At 42.7% G+C, this 19,838-nt stretch overlaps 1 protein-coding gene across 4 annotated transcripts in view; it reads right to left on the reverse strand.

Annotated features, from left to right (window-relative positions):
• LOC115431553 (ubiquitin-associated and SH3 domain-containing protein B-like) overlaps positions 1–19,838 on the reverse strand; it is a 138,688-nt gene that overhangs the window by 20,253 nt on the left and 98,597 nt on the right. For all 4 annotated transcript variants that reach the window (XM_030151983.1, XM_030151982.1, XM_030151981.1 and 1 more), the window contains exons 2-3: positions 7,788–7,841; positions 3,164–3,350 (exon numbers count right to left, since the gene is read on the reverse strand). In XM_030151983.1, coding sequence (XP_030007843.1) covers positions 3,164–3,350; positions 7,788–7,841 — 241 coding nt within the window. The remainder of the gene's footprint in view (positions 1–3,163; positions 3,351–7,787; positions 7,842–19,838) is intronic.

Consider the following 19,838-nt stretch of genomic DNA (forward strand, 5'->3'; position numbering starts at 1 on the left):
GTCAGGCTCCGACTCCATCTACGGCCCGGCCCCAGCTCTGGCTCTGACCCTGGCTGAGGCTCCAGCTATGGCCCTGGCCCCAGCTCTGGCTCTGACCCCGGCTGAGGCTCCGGCTCCGGCCTTGCCTCGGGCTCTGACGCCAGCTACAGCCCCGACCCCGGATGATGCTCCGGCTCCGTCCCTGGCTTGGGCTCCGACACCAGCAACAGCCCCGGCCCCAGCTCCAGCTCCGACCCTGCCTGAGGCTCCGTCCCCAGCTCTAGCCCCATACGGCCTCGGCTCAGGCTCCAATGCTGACTACAGCCCCGGCTCCAGCTCCCACCCCAGCTGAGGCTCCGGCTCCATCTTGCAGATCCATGCATACCTCATTCAGTCTCCTCCAACACCCCCACTCTTACAGAATAGCCCCAGTTCATACCTATCTGGCTAACGTTACTTTTCCTAGTGATTTATGTTAGTGACAAAACAGTTTGCCGGTGAACTTTCCATCCTAATATAACTAATATTGCCAAGCTCTGGCTCTGGCTTCGCTTCCTGTACAAGCGCTTCAAGTCTCTGAGAACGCACGATTTATGCTCGAAGAGGGTACGCGCAGAGGGGGGAGGGGGGGAGGGACAAATGGCAGTTGAGTTTGGTAGACATATCGATCATTCGAGTGGGCGCACCACCATCCTCCAAAAACTGCCAGAGCTGCTGGTCTTGCTACCATCATCCATGTGGGCTTCAATGATACATCTCTCCAACAGTCTGAGATGAAAAAGGTACATTTTAAAAAAATTTTGATAAACTGAAAGGATGCAGGAAGTCCATTTTTATCTTGGAGCCCCTCCCCTCTTTTGCTTGTAGTGTGCGGCATTTCAGCAAGCTCCTCAGCCTGAACACCTGGCTCCAGTCTGCCTGTTACCTGACTGGTTTCGCTTTTATTGGGAATTTGGATTTGTTCTGGAACCACTCCTCATTTTACAAACCCGATGGTGTCCACCCCTATAGACAGGAAACAAGATTTTTGCTCAAAAGCCACTCTTGTCTAATCTGTTCCCTTGCAGTCAAAACATCCTTCCAAGGCCAAGACACAGGACTGAATGAACTGATGAGGACAGAAGTCTGAGTTTCTTATTTTTTATACACAAACAGACTTTCAAGGACTCACCACATACAAGCATTTCACCCCCCCCCCATCTCCGTCTGCCTCACAACATTCTTCTTCTCCCCCTCCCACAACCAAATCCACTGAAAAAGTTCCATCACGTGACCATGTGCACTGTGTTTATAATGTCTTATGTCTTATGTGATATATGTGCTTACATTATCTTGACTGTAATTCTTTCGAAGGATTTGTGTTGGGCGCATGCGCACGCAGTGACTGGCAGTGAGCGAGAGCTTGCTGCAAAACAAATCTACCAATGGGTATAAATAAAGTCACCTTGAACCTCGAAAATTTCCACCATGCTGTCCTGACCACAACATCAACATCCACACCTGTATGACTATGCTCTCCCTCCTCTTATGCTGTGATGCCATGGGTAACAGCTCACAGTGTTGTTCCCCTCACCAGCTCCCCCAGCAGGTCACAGTGTTGTTCCCCTCACCAGCTCCCCCAGCAGGTCACGTAAACTACCATGCCCAGAGCCTCTTCCCACACAGCCTGTTGTGAAAATAAACACCAGCCAAATTGATTTCTCCTCCTCCCCCAGGCCCACACTAAAGACAGTGACATCCCTCACTGACACCAGCTTCCCTTTGTGGAATGATCTCTCCACTGTTCAGCATATCCCAGATTTGAAAGTTTACAGTAAATATACTGGGAAGTTAATCCACATGATGGCAGCCCACAAAACAACACTGTGGTTGTTCAAGGAGGTTCAGACATTTCTGTCTTTGGTGGTCTACAAAAAAATTCAGTGTGAGCTTGATGGAGCAACATGCAACAAGCAAGTTTATCAACAACCCTCTGAGCAAATGTCATGGAAGTTATGCACTGCGTTGCTATGATATCCAGGTATTCTAAAGTCGGTAGTATTCTGTAATAGAAAGAGTCTCCAGGATCTGGTACCTGAGGCGAGGCAAGTTGAACTGGTTTCACGTAGTTAAACCAGTTCAACCAGATATTGTCCACTCGTCGAAAGGAACCAAACAGGTGGTGCTCATTGAACTGACAGTACCATGAGAATAGAAGAACAGGATCTTTATTTTGTCAGTAGTAGTTTGTCACACACGCACCACACATTGTCTTCTGCCTTGAACCCATCACTAGATCATGCATCACACACACTGCATGCTAGGAGCAGTGGGCTTGCCATGTCAGGCACCTGGGGAGCAAATGAGGGGTTAAGTGCCTTACTCAAGGGCATATCAGCCAACAACTCTCCGCCAGTCCAGGGAATTGAACCGGCGACCCCTCAGTCGCAAGCTGACTCTCCAGCCATCTAGACCACGGCTGCCCCAAGAAGAGAAGAGAGGGTGGAAGAGGCCTACGAGTACAAGCTAAAGAAATATCAAGCCCTCATCCTTGAGAGCCAGCAGAAAGGATGGAAGGCCTGGAACCTGCCAGTGGAGGTCAGCTGCTTCCCTGAACAGTCACTTAGGAGAACCTTGGGGCTCGAAGGGCTGTGGTGAGGAGGCAGCTGGTAGCCAACACCACCAAAAAAGAAGCAGAGGCAGCCCTGTGATGGATATGGATACAGTGGAAGGTGCGGTGGCAGAGCCAACCAGCAAAGATGTAACATCTGCATCAAGTTGGGTGGTGCTCAGCAGGGGCAGATCCAGGATGCTGGACCTGCCGTTGAGGCCCCCGAGGTGTTGTGGGCCTAAACTGACAAAACACCAAGGAAGGGGGGTGCCCACCTGAAGACCTGCTGATGCCACCCAACTTATGCATGGTATGTGGCCAGACCTTGGCTCAGGGAAGAGGACACCCCTGCCATGCAGAGTCCCAAAGGTGTCTGGAAAGGAAGGAAAGAGAGCAGGGGGCGAGTTGCAAATCGCGATAAACCCTTCATCATATTTTGCATATAAGCCAATAATAAGCCAAAAAAAAGCAATGCTTGTGCATTCAGAATCCAAATATATTTACTCTTTGAAATGACTTATTCACGTGTTTGGTGATCCACCTCAGGAGAACCTTCAATAATCTTTGGCCCCTCAGATCAAGCCTTCAACTCACCATGAAGAACTGGCAGAGGGTGATGTGAGGGAAAATGTTGTGTGCTTTGTTTTTCCCACATGTGACTCTGCTCTGTTGCCAAAAGTGTGAGAGCTGGTTCTGTAGGGGTCCACTAGGGCGCAGGTACAGGACAAACTCTCTGGGCAGGGGGTCATCCAGAAACGGGTCGTCAACATGCGAGAAAAGCCTGACAGGAGACAGAAGTGAATGAATGAGAAAGGAGGACCTGTAGTCCACCTACACAAGTTTAATATGAACTCTAAAAAAGGAAAGGCTAATCCACAAAGGCACAACTTCACAGCCCTGAATACCAATAATATGAGGTCCAGGAAGAGCAGATCCCTGATGCTGTCTCAGTTAAGCATGCCAGCCTGGTTTAATTGGGAAATTCTCTGTTTTGAACAACTATTCTGGGACAGAAAATGTTTCACCTTGGCTGCTTGTGTGCTGGGTACGTTTCTCTTGCTTGCAGCAAAGAAAGCTGGTATTCATAATGAATAAAACTCTCGGCTCTGGTTCAAAAGATTCACAATAATTAACGGAATCAGTGTTTGCCAAATGCCTTCACGGGCTTAAGAGGCAAAAACAACACATTGTGTCAAAAACACTACATTATGTGATCGAATGAAAGAACACATTGCCACTATGTACACTTTATAATAATCTGCACTTTGTAATGAAAACGTTATATGAATTCTGTAATAAACAATTACACGTCACAGTGGTTGTTTCAAAATGTAGCAGATTTGATGAATAAGATGTAATAATAGGATGCATTTTATCATAACCAACTACAGTGGATGTGGATGTAGGGATGGGAATTGATAAGAATTTAAGGATTCTAATTCCATTATCGATTTTGCTTATTGATCCAATTCCTTATCGATTCTCTTAGCAATTCTAATTGGGTGAAGGTAAAAAAAGAGTACACACAGGTTTGTTTGCATTAACTTTATATTTCCATTTTGCACAGAAAATATAACATGTACATTATGCACAAATAATAATAATAGATGATGCGGGGGTGTCACACCCTACAACCGTACAAAGTGAAAGAGAAAGTGAAACTTAAGACGCTTTACTAATTCCTATATGTCTCCCGCTGTTGTGCATCTCATTTTCCTTTCCCTTACCTTCGGAAACTTCTTTTTGAGGGGGCACAACGTTTGTTGAGCTAACCCTAACCACCCCACCCACCCCACACACCCCACACACACACACACACACACACACACACACACACACACACACACTCAACTGGGCCCGGATGATGCCCTGATGTTTTCTCTGTCACTAGATTCACAAGCGCCGCTAAGTAGCGTATCAAATACTTGACATTCCTGCAAATTAATGGGCTCTATACACAGCCCCACTACTTCCTGACCATCAGGTGGCTCCTTTATTTCCTGTCGTTCATTATTGGACACACTGATTAATCCAGGTGTGCCTAATTAATTTGTTGTCAGAACAAGTAGCACGCACACCTGGATTAATTAGTGTGTCCAGTAACGAAAAACAGGAAACAAGGGAGCCACCTGACATTCAGGGAATAGTGAGGCTGTGCAAAGAGCCCATTGCACGCTGTGTGGGACAAATGTTTCAGCATATGGGAAGTATTTCCCCCCTTTGCAGAAATTGAAGCTTTGCGAAGTGTTACAAGTGGCCTTGGTGTCATCTTTTCATGTGAAACATAGCCATACTTTGGAGCGTTTCTGCCCCGACGCCATGTTGGCTACGTTCTAAACCAAAATAATGCAGTGTACATGTGACGCCATCACGCATTCGCAACGCAGGTGGAATCGATAAGCAGAATCATTAAGCAGGCAGGCAAATAATTCCAAGGAATTAAGCTACTGGGAACCGGTTCTCAAAAAGGTCTGGTTCTCAATCCCTATGTGGATAGTAAATTTTAAATTACACAGATGTGATAGAAGACTTCATATTAGTCTACATAGCCTCATATAAGCAGTAGTGGTGCAATGGCACAGGTAATAATAAATAATAATGATAATAATAATAATAATAATAATTATTATTATTATTATTATTATTATTATTATTATTATTATTATTATTATTATTATACATCAGTTTTATATAGCGCTTTTCTAGGTACTCAAAGATGCTTTACAATAGGGGGTATGCATTTACGTCACTTCCTCCCCAGACCACGCTCCTCTAAATCAGACTGTGGCAAAACCACCAATGATCATCATGATGGAGTGTAGCAGTAAACACAGTGACACCGGGAAAAATGTGAAATATGAAATTAAATTAAGGACAACTGGACTTGACATGGGCAACACAGTGGTGCAGTGGTTAGCACTTGTGTCTCACAGCAAGAAGGTCCTAGGGACAATGTACAATGCAGGAATGGTGTGGGATTTGTGGTTGTTGATGGAGATGTAATGAAATCTGTCAGACAGGTAAGAGCTGAACCAGGAAAGGGCAGAGTCAATGATTCCAATGTCATATTCCTGCTCAGCAGGACTGCTTGCTTTGTTTTACAGAACATACTGTGCATTACAATCATACAATATACACTTTAATCTTAATTAACCCTTAAGCTTAGATATGAATGTCACAGCCCAAAAAGTACCAACACAATCAGACAGCACATCAGCCAACAGAGATTAAGCTCAACAGACAGTGCTTCGGACTGCAACGCAGAAAATCAGGGTTTGATTCTCAGTCAGAGCAGCAATTTTTATCTGCAGATTTTCAAACGGGGGGCACAGGTAAGGTAAACCTGCCAGGTTTACACTAAACTCTTCAGTAGCTTCACTTTTCCTTACTGTCAATTCACTAGATGCACAGGACATACAGACAATTGAGATATTGAGATACTGTTTCTCTTTCACCCTTGTTATTAATGCCATGCAACTTTTCAAAAAGAAGGTAAACATAGAACAAGAATTTAAAAGTGGTATAAACAATATACCACAATACAATATTATTCAAGCTGCAGCTGCTAGAGCTGGTAAAGGTTCAATGACCACCTGAATGTATGAAGGTTTATTAGAAAACACATATCTTTACATCTTACATCAGGCCATTTAAAATTACAAAATGAAGATAAAATCTATTATATTCAGGGTTCTCGCTAGTGTCATTGAACGTTGGGGCCCCCGACACTGTGCCTGGGAGGCCCCAGCGCTGAGATTTGACCCGCAATGCTGTCTTTCAACCAGTGTAGCGGTGTTTTTTTGTATGTCTGATCGTCTTGCATAATGATAACGAGATTTGAATTTGAAAAAATATATTCCTTTGTCTTGGCGCAAAGCGCTGCAGACAGGAAATGAGAACAATATAATCAACACCCCTTTGTGTGCCTTGGTATTGTCTGACGCCCACCCAGCAACATCACTTGCCTTATGCTCATTGGCTGACAATGAGACTTCAATCAATTTATCTTATTTAAACCCGTGGAAAATTATATCTAAAATTTAGCCTGTGCATGCGTGTAGTGTGAGTGCCACTCCGATTATCCCTAATTTCGTGCAAGTGAATATTTTTCTATGATCATGTCTGCATCGAAGCGCGGGAGCAACGTCAAACACATGGGTAATATCGCATCGTTTTTTGAGCCAGCGTCGAAAAGACAGTCACGGGATATTCACACCGATGGCCCTGACAATGGTGAGCCTGTCACAGTCACTGTCAAAGATGGTGCCCCAGAAACGGCCAAGGTAGATGGAGGGAAGAGGGATAAGAAGAAACAGAAGACAGGCTTTGATCCCGCATCGAAGAACGAATTTCCTGGATGGAAATGACTTCTGATGGATTTTCTGGTATGTACCTCGTCTTTACGATAATCTATTAACTTTTGACTTTGACTTTAGCCAATGCCGTTATAGTTCGTCCTTTTTGCATTATTCTATCACTGATGCTATTTATTTCGCTCCGTACAACACGCTGATTCCCTAATCGCTTCGATGAATGAGTGGACGATCCACTTAGCGCAGTAAACAGAACGTGCCGCTGTCAGTTGAAGTTGTCGCCATGCCGTGCTTAGTGCTTCTAAAGAAACAATGTTTGTCTTCACATGGCTTGTATTTTCCCAGACAGTGTCTTTGAAATAAAATGTTATTTCTTCTTGTATATTATCTCTGAGTATCAGTTTGTGTCAAGATCCCGTATGGAGTAATTCCCATCAATAATTACCATTCACAACCTGAAAAAAAAAACCAAAACAGTTTTTACTTTTAATCATTGTTGTAACAAAGACAAAAACTTGGCTTCATTCCTCAAAATTTGCCCCTCAAAATGCAGGAAATGGTGTTTCAGAGAGTTATAAATATCAAAATTTTATGAGGGAGGATGCATCCGGACCCCCCTATAAAACTCGCGCCATGTGCAGCGCGCGGTGCCCCTACGCTGTGAAAAAATCTTAGTGAGAACCCTGATATTGTGTCAACTCATTACATGACGCTATGTTTTAACATAATGGATGATTATGTGCCTCAATGGGATTAGGAGGTCAATTCAGATTTTACTTTCTGAACAGTGATATTAGGAGGTTATTAGTGACAGGGAAAACTTCACAGCAGATGGCAGTGTAACACATTACTGATTCAGCGTGTGCTGTTCACATGCTCTATACACATCTGTACACACAACTCACCAGTCACATGCTGCTTGCACATTTCGACCTCCTGTAGACACCAGTGCTTTCAGTCTGTAAAACAGTTGAACACATGGCAAAAGTTCAAATTGCATCAATTTTTATCATCTTTACTCTATAAATTCTTCATCTTTATTTTTTCATGACTATTTGAAGTGAGTGCAGCACAGTAGAGCAAAACTAGCAGTAGAGGAAGATGCAGATGTGCACAGTCATTGATATTTTCAGGAGTTTTCTAGCTACAGAAGGCGGATAAAAGGACAAATGCAGCAGCTCCACACCTTTGTGGAAACTCTGACTGTAAACAGTGTGAGAGGCAAGCGGGAGCTTTAAAGCAAGAGGGAAGAAATATGGAAAAAGTTCAAAGCTGTTTACTCAGCAGAGGTGCCTCAGAGGCTGTGGACCAGAGGTGATTTCTCGAAGACTGCAAGGGAAGCTCAGCTTCCCCTAAAATTATGAAAATTAAATGGTCAAATATGTACGGTTGTGTTGACATTTCATTGACTACAAATGTGTTAAAACACGTTCATCTCAAAGACGAGTTCGTTCAGAATCAGCTTTATCACAAATCAACGGACTCAATGTTGTTATCTTTTCATACATTCCTGTTGCGCTATTTTCTCATATGATCTATGGTCAATGCATTTGCCCGTAGACGCTCAGCGTCCATGCACTTCAATGGGACTTCATGGACCAGTTTTTTTCATTGCCTCAAAACTGGATGGTAATTGGATAAATTCCACGATGTTGTTCCGCCCCCGGACACTCAGTGTCTCTGGGGGTAAATGGAGCTGTGGGTGGACCTCGGTTGGGCTGGACGCTGAGCTTCCACATGCTGATTGGAGGATCAGTCAAAAGGCTGAATCCCATTTGATTGATAGCTATTTTGAGATATGCTCCTTCACTTGACAGAGTTCAGTTTAATACCGTCGCACATTCTGCTTGTGAAATTGAGAGAGAAACCACTATGAAATTACTTGTTCATTTCTTGCACTGTAAATAAAACACACTCATTGATCTTCCTTGTTTCAATTTAACATAATTTCAACGTTTTCTTGTTTCAGTAACATAATTTAATCATTTCTTGTTTGAGTTTAATATCGTTAACTGTTGTCACTAGTGGCAACAATTGGAGCTACATCAGCAGGTGTAGAAAGGAGCTCCTCTTGCTAAAAAGGTTCTAGTCCTACACCTGCAACACAATGGGCCAAGGCTGTCTAAGCAGCCTAGCTCTGCTGGCCATTGAGAGGACACTGGTCAAGTCCCTGGAAAAGACACCTACTTGGTATGACAAGGTCAATGACCATTTTCTTAAAAAGGAATGGAGGGCCAAATTTATGTTTAAATAACTTGACAATTTTTTTTTTTTTTATGTAAGCAGACAATGAGCTTCCCCTCTCTGAAAGACAAGCAGCTGCCACTGCTGTGGACAAATAATGCCACTGGAAAAAAGAAAAGATGGGGAAATATACTGAATTTTTCCCCTTATTACATCCTCCTGCAGAGGCTCACCAGCATTGGTCTGTCATCACACTCCTGCAGCTGGTTTGCCAGCTATCTGAACAACCGAGTTCAGCAAGTGAAGACTGAAAACATCTTGTCTGACCCTCTCATGATCACTAAAGGGGTGCCCCAAGGCCCCATCCTGGGCCCAACGCTGTTTTCTATCTATATTAACGATGTAGCCAAGAACGCCGGCAACTCCAAGATCCACCTATATGCTGATGATACCATAAGCGTTTATGTATGGAGACTTATGGGACACCCTGTTGAATACGCACGTTAGGGTTATACAGGTTAGGGTTAAGTTAATATGGGAGTTGCAGCGTAAAGAGATTCGGAGACTGAAGATTGCATTGCGGACGAAGTTGTTTTTATGCGTTTTAGTTTTTCATAAGATAAAGAATATGATAAAGGTGGCGGTGGTTAAACTTTAGATGGTTAAAAAGGTTTGTTGTGTTAGCGGTCGGTGCGGACACAACTACGAAACACTTTTTGCACGTGATGTGTTTTTGCTCTTCGTCTTCTTCATCAAACCCAAAGTGATTCCATACAATTGAATTGGACTTTCCTTTTTTGTTTACCAGGCACTTCTGCTGTGATTCTCCTGCCATGTTTCCAGACCGCTAGGTACAACTTTCCTCTTGGGGTGGACCTGCCGGCTAGCTGGCAGCTGTAGCTTAGAGGGGGGCGGGGCAGAGCAGCTCATGGTAGCTTGCGTGCGCGTGAATTAAAACAACTCAAAATTAATAATTGTTTTTTCTCGATTACATAATTTTTGTAATCGTTGCGTGTAATAATCGAAATCGTAATTGAATTTCGATTAATTGCACAGCCCTAATGGATAGTAACACCTAACACATGGTCCTCACTGCTTTATGCATCGCAAAGAAAACTATCCTTGTGAATTAGAAAACAAAAGCCAATCTGAGCATTAACCAGTTTAGGAACCTTCTATTAGATCACATTAGTAATGAGACAATATCTGCCTCTTCAAACAATCAATTGGACCAATCTCATTCTCTCTGGACCCCTGTGATTAGCTCTATCACATCACTCTGAGTGTTAGGAGGCCGGTGTGAGGTGCAACAGGACTACAGGTCACTAGTGCTTTCTCGGGATGGGGATGTGGACTACCCTGCTCTGGGGGCGGCTCGGTGTTTGTCCCTGTTGGGGTTGGGGTGGACCCGCTGCTGGGGTTGCCCTGTGGTGGAGGGGCAGGGGGCTCCGGGTTGGGCCTGGGTCGGTGGCCGGCGGCCCCCGGGTTGGGTGGCTGGGCTGGTTGGGGGTGGGCAGGGCGGGGTTCCTGGGTCTGGGTGCTGGCCCTCCCCCTCCCGGGAGGGACAGCATGCACCGGGGTGTTTGGGCTGGCCTGAGCCTGCTGCGGGGGTGGGCAGATGTGTGCCCTGGTGTCTGGCTAGTGCCTGGGAGTCCTGGAGTGGGGGAGTGTGCGTGTTTGTGTGTGTGTGTGTGTGTGTGTGTGTGTGTATGTGTGTGTGTGTGTGTGTTGGTGTGTGTGAATGGGTGCTCATGTGTGGGTGTGTGCATAAGTGTATGAATGAGGGACTGTGTGTTGTGTGTGCTGGTGTGTGGGGGGGCTGATGGAGCAGGTGTATGGGTGTGCATGTACATGTATGTTTGGTGAATAAGAGAGGGCTGTGGTGTGGTGGTGGTGGTGGTGGCAGTGGGGGTGGGGGGGCTGTGCAGGTGTGCCTGGAGGGCTGCTGCCTCTATGAGAGGTGGGGGGTGTCGCCGGGGGTTTTCTCAGGGTTCGGTGGCGGGGTGCAGCCGTGGTGGTAATTGGGGCCTGGGGCGGGGGTGCTGGTCGCTGGGTCTCTTGCGGCAGGGCAGCACTACACTGGTGATCACTGCATCCCTAGTACATGCAAGACTGGGGGGGTATGGAGTGTGGTGGGTCCCCGCGCCTGTTTGGGGGGTTTTGGGGTGGCTGGTCCCAGGTCCGTGCCCCCTCAGCCACATAGGATGATTGAGTGTGTGAGTGACCTCTGGGAGGGCGGTGGCCTTCTGGCTGTGGTCACTGGGTCACTGCGGTCTCTGGTCCACCCTGCTCCTTGGCGGCCCCTTCCTCCTAGTCATACTATCCCCCAATCCCTCGCCTCCCACCCCCCTCACACAAAGCATGTAGGGTCTTGGGGAGTGTGCACATCCCGAGGGGGTACGGCGGGGGGGGCTGGTTGGCCAGGCTTTGGGGCCCTCTTTGTTGGCCCCTGATCCTTGGAGGGGGTGCAGTTGCATGTCTGTGTTCTTCACCTCAGTCTCTTTCCTTGTTCTCTTTGCTTTACTCTGATGCAGTCACTCTGTCACAGCAGATTAATGTGAACAAACTGATGTTGTGTGGATTTGTTACTGGTATTATTGGGCAGACGTGGTGTATGATATTCTGTTCATGCTTTCTTTTCTTCTATTCATCATTTAATAGGTCTTATGTATTTTATTTTATTTTATTTTATTGTAGTTTTGTTTGTTTTGTTTTCTTTCTCTCATTCTGCCCAATTTACTCAGTTCTGGTTGTAGTTATTGTTACCATTATGATTATCACCATGGTTGTTACTGTTTGTTTTGTTGATACTTTCTTGTGAGAGTCTTCGCCACCTTCTTTCTTGCTCTCTCCCTTTCACCCCCCTACCCCCCTTCATGTCAGGTCTGGCATCGAAATGTGGTTCAACAAAACTCATAATAAAGACAGCAGAATATCAAGGGGAGCTTCATATACTTTATGAAGTTTCCCTTGGTAAAGCAAATTTGTTCAGCACCAAAAGGCAGCCAGACTACCATTCTGCTGTTATGATGCTGGACAAGACAAGTTAGAAAAAAAAATCACTAAAACTAACTGAATTAAAAGTAAATGAAAACTAAAATGGACAACATGAAATAATATGAATTAAGTGAAGTTAAAATAGTTCCTTTTCATTCTCCCCCATTTGAAAAGTCAAGGCCAACTAAAATGAAATCAAAATCCAAACTGAAATACTTCAGTGAATAAAGGAGGAAAAACTATTCATTCATTCATGGTCATTAAGGGTTTCATTCTCTTCCTGTTTTCTCCTGATATTACATAAGTCCCACTGTCTACTGTCTTATCTCTGCTGAGTTTACAGGCTGTTTTAAACAAAAGCAGCAGAGACAACAGTGACTCATTCTTTCCCACACTAACACCTGGAGGCAGAAAGAAGAAACAGATTAGATTATTCCCATCAGAGCTGCAGAATCTAATTTGGCAGCATTCCGAAGATGAGAACTTGTATATGCTAATGTGGTGTCCTTCTCTGGGGAGCAAACAGCCTCCTCAGCTGCCCAAGAGGATGGTCCTGGAGATTGAAATGGGAGCTGCCGCAGAGAGCTGTGTTTTTGTAGAAAGTCACTGGAAATATTGGAAGGTCACTGTGAATGTAGTTAGGAACCAATAACAGCTTATACAGTGGCAAACAAGCTACATAGTAAGTGTAAATTTGACAACCGAATACTTTTAAAGTTAAAATGATTTGGTAGTGGATGGCAGCTATGTATTAGATTGTGCTATTATTATAAGATTTTGTGGTTTGAAAAAAAAGTATGTTATTTATGGTTAGTAACAGGCCTAGGCTATGTGTTTTTAATAAAGTGGAAAAAAATGCCTTTCTCACACACCTAGATTACAGTTCCATCTGTAGACTTTTGTTGCTCAACAAGAATAAAATATGCAACCTATTTATTTTATTCATTCTGAAAATGTTTTCGTAGTGACAAACTTTTAAGGGTTACTTTTGGTATTAATGTCATTTGAAGTTATTTCACATGTAGTTTTGATTGTTTGATGTTTGTGTTTTAGGGCTTGAAGTCAAAGGTTAAAGTTTAACTCATCTTATTACCCCAGCACGGAAATTCAAAATCCTACTCACACTAAAATTAGCATTAGCCCATAACACACATTAGGAGCAATGAGCTACCATTGAAGGTACTCAGGGACCAACTCCAACTTCATCAGCACTGTGGTCAGGGGCACTGACAGGAGAATTACATATGTAAATGTTTAGTACAGCAGGACAAAGTGGAGGACCAGGACAAAACCCACATGGTGTAGAAAGAAAAGGTAAACTGACCACAGAAAGGCTCCAGTCTGACTGAGAAATGACCACTCTATCTGTTAGACGGAAGCGCTAACCATAACGTTACCATGCTCCCATATGAAGTGAAGTGACTGTCTGAAGTGACCACATAATGGGTGGAGCTGTGAGAACAAGGGGTCAAAAGCCACAGCCAAAACACAAACCTCTGACTTCAGAATGACAGTCACTCTGTATGTCACTCTGCCTCTGTCCATTTCTTACATACAGTTGATGTCTAAAACCTGAATAACTAGAAGCACTCGGAGAGTGCAGACCTCCACCAAGGCTGATCAGTGCCCCCCCCCCCCCCCCCCGTGGGCCCCCCCACGCCAAGGAGGTTATGTTTTTGCCAGGGTTTGTTTATCTGTCTGTCTGTTTGTCTGTCCGTTAGTGTGCAACATAACTCAAAAAGTTATGGACAGATTTGGATGAAATTTTCTGGTCTGCGCCCCCCCCCCCCCCGTGGCCCCCCCACCCCTGATCACCACCAAAATTTAATCATTTCTTCCTTATCCCATTTTCAACAAACCCTGAAAATTTCATCAAAATCTGTCCATAACTTTTTGAGTTATGTTGCACACTAACGGACAGACAAACAGACAGACAAACAAACAAACCCTGGCAAAAACATTACCTCCTTGGCGGGGGTAATTATTTATCATTATCTTGTATCTGATAACTAGAGCCAGCCAGTCCTATAAACGAACTAAGTGGTTGTTTAAGGCAGTGTTGGGCAAATTACTTTTAAAAGTAATTAGTTATAGTTACTAATTACTTTCCCAAAAAGTAATTGAATTAGTTAACAGAATTACTTCTTCATAAATGTAATTAGTTACCAGTGAAAGTATTATTGCATTACTTTTTCGAAAAACCTTCAAATATGTAAAAGGAAACTGATTTTTGAGCGTGTTTCACAGGCCAGTTGCAAAGAGTAGAACAGCAGAGAGGTACTTCATAATGTGACTTTGGTGAGGCTGGGGTCCACCAGGGCCTGGCTTTTCCACCACCTAAGTGCATATCTGCATTTATAGGAAGAAGATGCTCTCCAGTAATCCCACATCTCCCACTTTTTTTCAGTCGCTCCTCCCTGACACAACAGTAAATGTCTTCAGTCCAGTCAGTCGGACTCTCTGATAACTCCTCCCCTAAATTAGCTGCGCACGTAGCTGCGTAGTTCAAGTGAATGGGGTATGCTGCAGACAACTCAGACATGTCATTAGTCATTCAGGTGAAGGCAGTGTGGACAACTCAGACTCATGGGGCACACAGGTGAAGCATGAAGGCAGTGCGGGCAATTTGAATATAAGAACTGAACGGCTCGCAACGAATCGGTTCTTATCGTTCACGTAAAAGAGCCGTTCAAAAGACTCGACTCATCCGCGAACGTCACATCTCTCTGGCTGAGCAAGCCAGGACGGATAACCGCTGTTAGATATCCATGCATAGTAACACGCCACATTTCACTGCTGGTAACGGTAACAGCATTGTAACGTTTCAAATAGTAATTAATTAGATCACCCGTTACTGGAAAACAATAACGGCGTTAGTAACGCCATTATACCCAACACTGTTTAAGGCCCACTGGCCTACAGAGGGCCCCACGGTTACTGGGGGGGGCCCACATTTACTAAGAGCATTGTAATGGTGACACCAGGAGGTTGCTTGTAATGTTTACACAAATGAGGCTTTTATTTAAACAAGTCATGGCCTGCCAAATGGGTCCACCAAGTCCCAGAAGTTTGTTGGAGCTTGTAAACCTACTGTTCTGCCTACGACTTGCAGTCATGTTGTCAATTCAGAAAAACAAACAGGAATGTAAAATGCCAGATAAACTATTGCCACGCCCACACACTCACACAAACACAATAACCCCATGAATCCCTGCACATAACACAAAACATAGAACAGAACATAGAATTGAACACAGAACATCAACCACCCACAAAGCAATGCGGCAACATCCCAGCAGCCCGCCACATAAAGTTCACTCGTTTGATTTGTTGATGACCTGGCAACCTCAGACTGTGTATTGGGGTTACTGCAGGCATTTACCGTAGCACCAACAGTGAAACCCCATATTAGTAATGAAAACCTGGCAACCCAGTATTGTGTCTAAATGACTGTGCCTCGTGCAGAAAAATAGAAAAAGAAAGAACTTGAAGAAGAAGAGAAACAACACTCTCAGGTAATGTAAATGTTATATCATGAACCATAATGACAACATATGCTTAATGGTAATATGTTGGTCTTGGTGGAGTGTTTGCACGTTGTCTTTTTAGTGGCCGACTGCAGTGCCGCCATGGCGTCCTGACTCGTAATAAATACCGCTTTCACCTCAAGATAGCGTTTATTGCATGCATTCCAAATGCATTTTTCTCAGTCCACAAAAAGACAGAACAAATTTCACACACTTAGAAAGTCTGGTTTTGACCAGCTCTATATGCAAAGTGTCATCACATAACTTTTGTTATGATTTGGCGCTATATAAATAAAATTTGACTGATTGATAGATGTATGTGTATGAAAACTAGTGAGACTTTAAGTGGAACAGTTACTTTTTAAAATGTTGTGATTAATGTTGGTCTCATACTCATCATACCCTTTTTATCTATAGCAGTCAGGCTATATTTACTCACTATTCATAATATATGTAACATCTTATACTATAATGAAGAGCTGTATTCTGAAACAATTTCCACAATGTATATTTTTTTACATCAACTCCATGATGCTATCGTTTAATAGTATTTTTAAATTTGATGTAAGGAGCCACAAAGAAGTATTTTGGCACTGGAGGTGAAGAACCATTGCCACATAAAGCTGAGAGCAGAGACCATGCAATAACTGGTAAGATAAAACTTCCTAAATTCTTTTTTTTTTTTTTTTTTTTTTCATGTAAAAGTTGGCTGCAATTGATCATTTCATCACAAAGTTGCTGTCCATATTAATTTCCATTATTTTTGCTTTTTTTTTTTTTTTTTTTTCAATTCCCACAGCAGCTGGAGGTACCCCACTGCTTATGGTGAAGAGGAGACCGGCATTGTTACTGGTAAGTTGACAATATGTTGGCAGTTTTTTGTTTATAAAAACAACCTTGACTAGCTTTTAGATTTAACAAAAATAAACACATTTACAATAGATAGTTCATTTTTATTCCCATCTCACACTAGTCACTCTTCCATTGGCCTTCAAATTGTGCGAATATAAGTTGCGCCTAAAAATTTGCCTAGTGAAAAAACAACAATTTCCCCCTAACTCTAGTTTTTTGATGAAAAGTTTTTGCGCTGGCAAGAAGTGGTTTACAACTAGAGTCACGTGAACAAAAAAAAAAAAAATGGATGTTACATGTTACAACAAGCAAAGAAGAAGACTTAAAAGAAACATGGTGTGGTATGTGTGTACACACCAGGAAACAGAATCATTTTTTAATTTAGTACGGGATAGAGGGGTAACATATCATTTACCCCTCTGTAAATCAATGTGATATTTATGTTCGTCACTATGTTTATGGAATGACTTCTCATGTCATCTCACTATAGTAAATAAACAAATCATCACATTTGTGATTTAATGGAAAAACAGCCAATTCTGTTTTTTCGACATTTAGTAAATATCTGTCAAGTTCTGCACAGATGTCCAATGGAAAAGCCACTACTGACGTTGAAGCTTGCCTTTCCACCGGTTTACCACTGGCTGATCCTGGTGACACAGCTGGTAAGTTTTTTTTTGCTACAAATTGTGTCTCAATTTAAACTGTGTATTGTGCTGTAAATGTATTAACGTATTTTCTTTAACTGCTACAATGAGGACTTCCAATGAAGAGCAGCCTTCAAGCTTGGGAAAACCACTCAGTCTGAGCCAGATCTACTTGTTCCTGCACTGTGGCCATCTGACCTGCAAGTGAAAAGGGATTTGATAAATAGATGTCTCTTAAAGACTTAAAGTTTCCCAAATCCCATTCACACTGTCGTTACTGTTATACATTTTGGAAACTTGCTAATGAAGAAAAAAAAGTGCTCATGGTTATACTCAATGCAGAAAGATACAGTCTACTGGTTTTGCTGTAAACTCTTTCTAAATAATCTGCAAGACTCATAACAAAGGATCAAAATGATTGGGTCAATACTGGATCTACACTACCGGTCAAAAGTTTGACAACACCCCAATTTTTCCAGTTTTGTATTGAAATTCAAGGAGTTCAAGTCCAATGAACAGCTTGAAACGGTACAAAGGTAAGCGGTGAACTGCGAGAGGTAAAAAAAAAAAAAAAAAGGTAAGGTTAAACAAAACTGAAAAATAATGTACATTTCAGAATTGTACAAAAAGGCGAACAAAAAATGGGTTAACAACTCAAAGCACTTCTGCAGCAATGGAGGTTGATCAGGCCTCAAAAGTTGGTGCTATCAATTCCTACAGGTGTCCCAACATTTCTTAATTACTTACAACCCCCTCTGTCACCATAAAAGTAGTGTTGGAACGCACTTTGGTACCATACCGTTGTGAGCATTATTTGAACAGTATTGTACTGCAGAAAGTAGTGTGTTACTATAAAAATGCCGAGGAAAAGGTTATTAACGATAGAAGAGAGACAGACCATCATAACACTTAAAAATGTAAGTCTTTCCTACAGAGAAACTGCCAAGAAAGTCAAGGTGTCAGTAAATCCACTTTCATTCACCATCAAAAGGCACTCAGAAAATGGGGGAAATGCTGATAGGAAGAGGTCTGGCAGACCCAAAGACACAACAGAATCAGAAGATAAGTTTCTGAGAGTCAACAGCTTGTGTGATAGGTGAATTCACAGGACAACAGCTTCAAGCACAGCTCAATAGTGGTCGTGGTAAGCGAGTCTCAGTTTCACCTATGAAGAGAAGACTTGGAGTTGCAGGTTTGATCAGTCCATAACACCTTCTTCCAGTCTTCAGCAGTCCACTGGCAGTGTTTCATGGTCTAGACAAGCCTCTTTTTCTTATTCTGAAGTCTCAGCAATGGCTTTCTTGCTGCAACTCGACCCATCAAGCCTGCAACTCGAAGTCTTCTCTTCACAGTTAAAACTGAGACTTGCTTACTACTACTTGGGTTTGCCAGACCTCTTCCTGTCAGCATTTCCCCCAGTTTCTGAGTGCCTTTTGATGGTGAAGGAAGCTGGACTTACTGACACCTTGACTTTCTTGGCAATTTCTCTATAGCAAAGACCTACATTTTTAAATGTTATGATGGTCTGTCTCTCTTCTATCGTTAATTGCCTTTTCCTTTTTCCATTTTTATAGTAACACACTACTTTCTGCAGTACAATACTGTTCAAATAATGCTCACAACGATATGGTACCAAAGTGCGTCCCAACACTACTTTTATGCAGACAGAGGGGGTTGTAAGTAATTAAGAAACATTACGACACCTGTAGGAATTGATAGCACCAACTTTTGAGGCCTGATCAACCTCCATTGCTGCAGAACTGCTTTGAGTTGTTAACCCATTTTTTGTTCGCCTTTTTGTATAATTCTGAAATGTACATTATTTTTCAGTTTTGTTTAACCTTACCTTTCTTTTTTTTTTTTTTTTTACCTCTGGCAGTTCACCGCTTACCTTTGTACCATTTCTTCAAGCTGTTTATTGGACTTGAACTGCTTGAATTTCAATACAAAACTGGAAAAACTGGGGTGTTCTAAAACTTTTGAACGGTAGTTCATATTAAGGTAAGATAAGATATGCCTTTATTAGTCCCACAAGGGGAAATTTGAGAAATCAGACAAGACAAGTCCAGAAGACAGAAAAATATGTAATGTTATTGGAGGATTTCAAAGTTAGACTGAAAATTATTTTACAAGTTGAGCTGAATAGATGGATAGATCACACCACAAGGGAGAAATCTAGTTTCCTACCAGACAACTTCATTTACAATATGCTGAAAGGTAAATAGCAAATTTTGGCCAATTTAATTTTTCATTTTAACATTCATCATCAACACATTTGGTGATACTAGACAGACAATAAATGAAAAACTCATCTAAAAAGTAACTAAAGCTGTCAGACAAATGTAATGAAGTAGAAGGATGAATCTGCAGAGAGAAATACTTAAGTTAAGTAGAAGTACTTCAAACTTATATGTAAGTACTGTAGAGTACATTCTGACACTAGCTCCTTTATCATTTACCATTATCTATGAGCAGAAGGTTAAGACTCCTGATCATGCCACAGAAGGTCAAAGAAAATGAATAGCAGAGTATTTAGCACCTAAAGTTCCTTCAAACCAAAGTTCTAAGTGTGGCTTGCTAAAGGAGAACTGTGTTTTCCTGAAGTCCAACAAATGCCCCCCTCCCCATCTTTAAAACCAACTGAAGTCCTGAATATTTACAAGAGTTATCAGTCGGCTGTGTCTATGTGAAGCTGTATTGAATATTAAAGGGGAACAAGGCAACATTTTACCGTTATGGTTCTTCTTCG

Source organism: Sphaeramia orbicularis, chromosome 13, assembly GCF_902148855.1.
Source record: "Sphaeramia orbicularis chromosome 13, fSphaOr1.1, whole genome shotgun sequence".
NCBI lineage: Eukaryota > Metazoa > Chordata > Actinopteri > Kurtiformes > Apogonidae > Sphaeramia > Sphaeramia orbicularis.